We start from the raw sequence: 6149 nt of genomic DNA, 5'->3' as shown, positions 1-6149 counted from the left end.
TTATTATCTTACATCACACCTCCTGAAAATACCCACTCATAATGTCAGTCACATAACTGAAATGTTCTGCTATTACAGCAAATACTTTTCACATGTATTCATTATAAGAAAGCAAGTTCTTCTTCTGCAAATTGTGTCGACCCAGGAAACTATTAGCTACGATAAGTGGATTTTTCTGAGGGGGGTTATTAGAGGCTCAGATATGTCAATGATTAACAACAACACTGATTTAGATGAATTTGTAGTTTGTTTGTTTTTGCAATGTCAGAATTAAAAAGAACCTCTTAAAAGTGTCCTCTTCCAAAACACCCTAAAAATATCATTTGTGAAAGTTTTTTTTTTCCGTTTTTTCATCAATCTTTTTATCAACTTCAGCCCTGACCATAACTACCAAATATTCAATTATTTTCTGAATTTTAACCCTTTAAATGCCAGTGTCACACATTTCTGATTTCTTCTTCTTATCAATGCCATTATCCACTCAACTATCACTGAACTATCCAGCTGAATGTATAGTGACTCTTCCGACTCTTCACACTCACTCACACAAATGCATGCAGACAGGTTGACAGCTCCTTCATGTCAGTGGTCAGAGAGAGAGAGAGATGACCATGTGTCTCTTTAGCATTGTTTGTACAATTTGTGATTCCTGATATTAAGGTTGTGAGTTCAATTCCCATGTTGACAGAGGCCATACCTTGGAAATGCCTCCACTGCCAAAATTTCTGTAAGGAAAATTTCTATTTTGTCCTGTATTCGGAGGATGTGCGAAGCAGAAGAGGGCGTCCCTGGTTTTTAAGTGTTTTGCAGGTGCAGCAGGATTAACTGGATTAAATGTCCATAGAGGAAAGATCACACTGAAAATTCAAAATGCAACCCCACAAAGACTTTTGAAAGTTTTCAGAGTGATGTTTCCGCTACAGACTTTTAATTCAGTTAATCCTGCTGCACCTGCCAAAAATATAAAAATGTTAACATGCAAACAAACTTGTCCTGTGTCTGTGAGTGGGAGTTAGCATGTCGTACCCAGGTTTCATATCACAACTTTGTTTCTTTGCTCCTGTAATTAATACCAGATCGAGCAGTCCAGGAAATAAGGGACATAAAATGAGAGATTACATCTTTATTTCTTATAAAAATGCATAATTGGCCTAGAGGAAGTCAATTATAAGTATAGTAAATCTACACCTGATTCAACAGAAGTGTACTAACTACTGTAAAACCCTTCAAATGTAATTTTCTCACATTTATATTCAGTTTTAAAACCAATTCATTGTTTAAGATGTAAAATTACAATGGTTTGTTCATTAGTTGGACAATAGGATAGCTGATTAATTAGTGCAAACAGTCAAGATCGACTCTAACAGTGGAGACAGGGGCGGATCATGAAAAACTACAACTCCCAGGTGCCCCAGAGGGAGGAGAGCAGGGCAGCAGAGAGGGCCACGGTCAGAGAGATGTGGACGGACGAGGCTCCGTTACACAGAGTCGTGTTGCAGCACTGGAAGGAGGCGGTGTAACCGGCGCCCAGGAGGTTCCCAGTCAGCGTCCTCCCACACAGGTCCGTGTCCAGGCATCCACGGGTGTGAAGGGTGAGGATCCCCGTGGCGTTGAACTCTGGGAGTAGTGAAAGCACAGAGGGATTTAAATAATGTCAAAATTAGAGAAAACTACAGTTTCACAGAGAACAAACAACACAAAAACAAGCCAGTGCAGAGGGAGAGGTGCAGTGACTCATTTTGGTTTAAGGGCCACAAATTTAATCTCAAGTGGTCCTGACCAGTAAAATAATAGCATGATAACCTATAAATAAAAATAACTTTTTCTCTTTGTTTTAGTACAGTATTAAGATGTTTACATTATGAACTATCCTTTCACAAAACATTATAAACAATCTAAAATGTCCTGCAATTTCAACAATATTATCCCTCTTCTGTCTTCTAATTTTCACACTTGGCAAATTCATCCTGAGGACCAGATTGGACCCTCTGCCGGACTGGTTTTGGCCCACAGGCCACTCGTTTGACACCCCTGCCCTAAACCCTCACAGACTGAATTGACATCAGCTGGTAAGTGATTGAGTGGGAGAGGCTGCAAGGTGTATATGCAATGGTTTAAAGAGGGATGGGACACCAACAACAAGTGCAGCCATGTTTGTCAGTATTGTGGGTTTATCCTGTTGAGGTCCGGCCAGTTGCTCACCAGACAGTCAGGGAAGCTAATTTTTAAATAATTACTTCAAAACTGTATCATTGCAGAAAAATGTAAGGAAAGAGTTGATGAATAAACCAGGTGTGACTTTTAACTACTTAACTCAATCAAGTACTTTTTGGCCATTACTGTAGTAGCTAACCACGGCCATGACCAATTATGACAAACCATGATAACCAAGGTCCATCAAAGTGGTGCTGTGGGTGAAGTATTTCAGGAAAACTCATAGGTCATATGATAGCGTAAAAAAACAATTGGTTGTTGGAAAAAAAAGATGAAAATATAAATAAATAAAATAGAAAAAAAATAATAAAAAGATCGATGGCGATTTACTTTTTATAAAAATGTTTAAACTTTGGGCTAATAATTCAACAGTGAAGAAACTGGTCTGTAACCAAGTTTCCTTATGTTTGATTTTCTATTCTGTGGGTAAAGAGTGTATAGTGTTTCTAGTCGGGTAAATAGCCTACACCTCTGTATCTGTGTGACAGTGTTGTAGATGTTGCCTTACGTGCTTCTCCAGTGAAACAGTTCTCAGTCGCGTTATTACAGGTGACTTCGTCAGTCAGCAGGCACGTCCCAAATACACCAACTGGACAACTACGGCAGGTCAGGCAGTGCACTGTGCAAAGGAGGAAAAAGAAAGATGGGAATCAGATTTACAGTAACTCGCTCAACAACATAGTTCCTTGTCTGAGCTGAAGAGTTGAACTTAAAAGGACCTAGATGAGATGAAAGAAGTAGATTATTTAGTGTCTTCTTTGAATTCTCTGCCTTCCTTACAGCCTATAGGCTACACTGTTGTATTTCAGGGAGGTGACAATTATAATTACCTGTACATTCTTTTTAAACGGTTGCTCATTGACATCTGATGAGCACATGTGACTTTTAAATATTTGTCCACAAATTATGATAATTAACACAGACATGTATAATTAGTCTTAACGTCAGACAAAATGTACCAAAGACTTTGAATTAAAGACATTCTCTTACATAAAAACAGAAAGAACAATAACATTTAAGCTTTTAAATCTGTCATTCACAAATAAATACATTTGTACTCTCATTTTTTGACAGAAAGTCTAAATCATAATTTTTCTGAACTCACCTGCTCCGATGAAGGCGCTAAGGACGGCCAGTGTTTTCCAAAGGTTCTTCATCATTACCTGAGTCATGAGGTCAACGGGCTTTTTTGCTGTTGTTTCTAAGCAGAGGTGACTTGAGTGTCTTACTGCCTCGATCCGAGTCTAGTGACTGTCTGAAGGAAACTTGATCAAGTTCTAACCCTAACTCTGACTAAACAGGAAAGGAATGAGGCCTGTCAGATTTTTTGTTCCTGGTTGAAGAGGAGGGTCTGAAAAACGATCAGATCAGATGAGATAATACTTCATTCATCACCTGTTACTTGTGGATTTCCAAGTACGGCACCTCAAACATACAAGGTATAACAAAGAGACAAATACGGTAGTAATGATTGATACTGAAAGAAGGAAGGCCACAATAAAAAACATAAAAGGCTGTGGTAAACAAAAAAAAGGGACTAGATAATTGATAATTGTTTCCTGAAACTCAGTATGAGGGAAAGTTTATAATTAATGCCCTGAGTTGTAATCTACTTTATTGTCCAAGATTGCAGGGACTATCATTAACTTCTGTTTCTGTTCCCCATTCTCTCCCCCCATTTAAAGTAAGTGATATATTTGTGTTAATATAAGTCTTAAATAGTTATATCTTCCGACAGCAATCACTTACATAGAGTGTTTGGACCGAAACACGGGTCTGTCAGTCACTCTGCTCTGCGCTGAGCCGAGGAGAAAACATTTATCGTATCCTACAGTTTTTATCCAATGAGGAGAGAGAACGGCATGCAGGGCTGTGTGTGCAGCCAAGGGACGCCGTGAATGTGGTGACGTAGGGACGAGGACTGTTATGGTGCATTCAAGGAAACTCGTAACTCGCGTTTTTCCGACCTGTGAAGTCGTACCAGTTCAATCTGGTACGAGTTCACGGGTTGGAAGTTACGAGTGGCCGTTATAGTGACTTTCACAGGTAAAACAGGTCGGAAAAACACCAGTGGGTTGCCTGAAACGCTACAAAGTCGTAAGTTGTGACTCGAAGCTGTAATTTACGGTTTCAAAAGCCTACCTGGAACGCAGCATTAGCCAAAACGACCGGATCGCTTACTTCTGCTTTAACTGAAAATGTGCCGAGGCCGTTTGTCCCCGGGCTCTGCTTCTTCTTCTCAGTCGCAGTTGCAGTAGTCCGGTCGCTTTTCCTCTGTTTTGCTAACCCTCCTCCTGGCCATGTGCAATTGTTTTCAATGAAGCCGGCGAGAAGGCAATCCATGGAGCGGTGGATAACATTATTAATCATATACGTGTTACAATGTGTATATTTGTGCAGGCTTATTATCTGTCATAAAGAAGAGATTACGGGTTACGGGGCGCGTTTGTGTCACGGTGCCACCGAGATGAGAGCTAGGACACGGGGTCGGAGGAACTGATCTTGCAAGGTTGGTTTTGGAGAGCCTCCATTCCTCTCGTCATTTATTTAACCATCACAATTACTCCAAAGCTGCAATTAGGGTAAAAAAGTAGCATAGTTGAAAATCCTGCTTAGTTCCTCTTTAACATACAGAGCCATGTTGCACGAGACACAAAGACAGACGGTGGCCAGGTCCAATAATAAACTCCTCTTCTTTTGACCCAAACTACATACTATCCATAAGGCCAAATGGCTCTGACTGGGATTCAAACCCCAGACTCCAAATCCAAAGTCAATGGTATTATATCCACTGAGGTCTCCTGCTGGATGTAATGAGTCCTCAGCTCCACCTCACTATTATCTTACAATACACTAATACCTAATAATGACACAAGACACAATTCATTTTGATCTGTACTACACATTCACACATTCTTGCTGTGTGTGAATTTATCTGACTTTTTTAATACATTTTCAATTCCAACTTTAAATCCATGTTTTAAAGATTTATTAGAAGAGTAAATCACTATATTTTAGTTGACTCTTTGCTGCTACAGGTAATATACCAGACCACTGCTGCACTTATTGTTCTGCAGAATATTTCTACATTGTCATCATGTTGCAGTGTGGTTGTGTTGTCACTGTGCTGCTCCTGTGCGCGGTGCACAAGGGGGCGTCCTTGGTTTTAAAGTGTTTTGCAGGTGCGAGCAGGATTAACTGGATCACATGTCTATCCGGGAATTTTTCACATACTGCAGACTTTGCTTTTGTTTGCATACTGCATACTACATACTGCATTTTGGCCAAATCAGTACGTAGCTACAGGCAGTATAGTATGCAGTTTTGAATATAACCTCCCTTGTTGGTCTCCATCAGCCATGATTGTTTCTAAGGACCATGTGAATGTTTATTGTTGACTTGTTGTTACTGTATAACCACCTCAACAATCTCACATCACAACTTTGTTTCTTATACCAGATCAGGAAGTTCACTCCAGGAAATAAGGGACGAATGAGACATTTCAGTTTTATTTCTTCAGAAAACACTCTAAACAAGCTTATTAATTGGCCAAGAGGTTGTTAATTTTAAGGTAAATCTACATGATTTAACAGAAGTGCTACTGCTTAATGTAAAAATCCTTCAAACTTATACCTCTATCAAATATTAGAGATGTGATCTCAGTGTTCTTGGTGATAGCCTGTAGCTTTAATTATAATAAATAAATGATGGCAATAGGCAAACAAAGGTTTGTAGTGATCTTCCTCAATGATGCTTCATTGAATGGAAAATAAATCCCTTAACCAAGTTTATATTCAGGTTTAAAGTAAATTAATTGATTAAGATTTAGCAGTGAATGATCTGTTCATTGGTAAAAAAAAAAAAAAAATGTTTGAGAAGAACATGCTGAGTAATTAGTGCAAACAGTAAAATAAATCCAGTCTAACAGGGGCAGA

The 6149-nt window shown here is 39.2% G+C and overlaps 1 protein-coding gene across 1 annotated transcript; it reads right to left on the bottom strand.

Annotated features, from left to right (window-relative positions):
• Window positions 1-1393: 1393 nt before the first annotated feature.
• Window positions 1394-3456, bottom strand: LOC310993193 (uncharacterized protein; the record flags this gene model as incomplete). The annotated part of the gene is made up of 3 exons (XM_083981508.1): window positions 3320-3456; window positions 2723-2833; window positions 1394-1617 (listed from the first exon to the last, which is right to left on the bottom strand). The coding sequence occupies exons 1-3, from the start codon at window positions 3384-3386 to the stop codon at window positions 1394-1396; spliced, it is 402 nt and encodes a 133-aa protein (XP_083837634.1). The 5' UTR covers window positions 3387-3456.
• Between the last annotated feature and the right edge of the window lie 2693 nt (window positions 3457-6149).

This window comes from Trachurus trachurus, assembly GCF_905171665.1.
Source record: "Trachurus trachurus genome assembly, chromosome: 11".
Classification (NCBI taxonomy): domain Eukaryota; kingdom Metazoa; phylum Chordata; class Actinopteri; order Carangiformes; family Carangidae; genus Trachurus; species Trachurus trachurus.
Note: the sequence above shows the minus strand (reverse complement) of the source record. Positions and strands in the feature narration are given on the sequence as shown.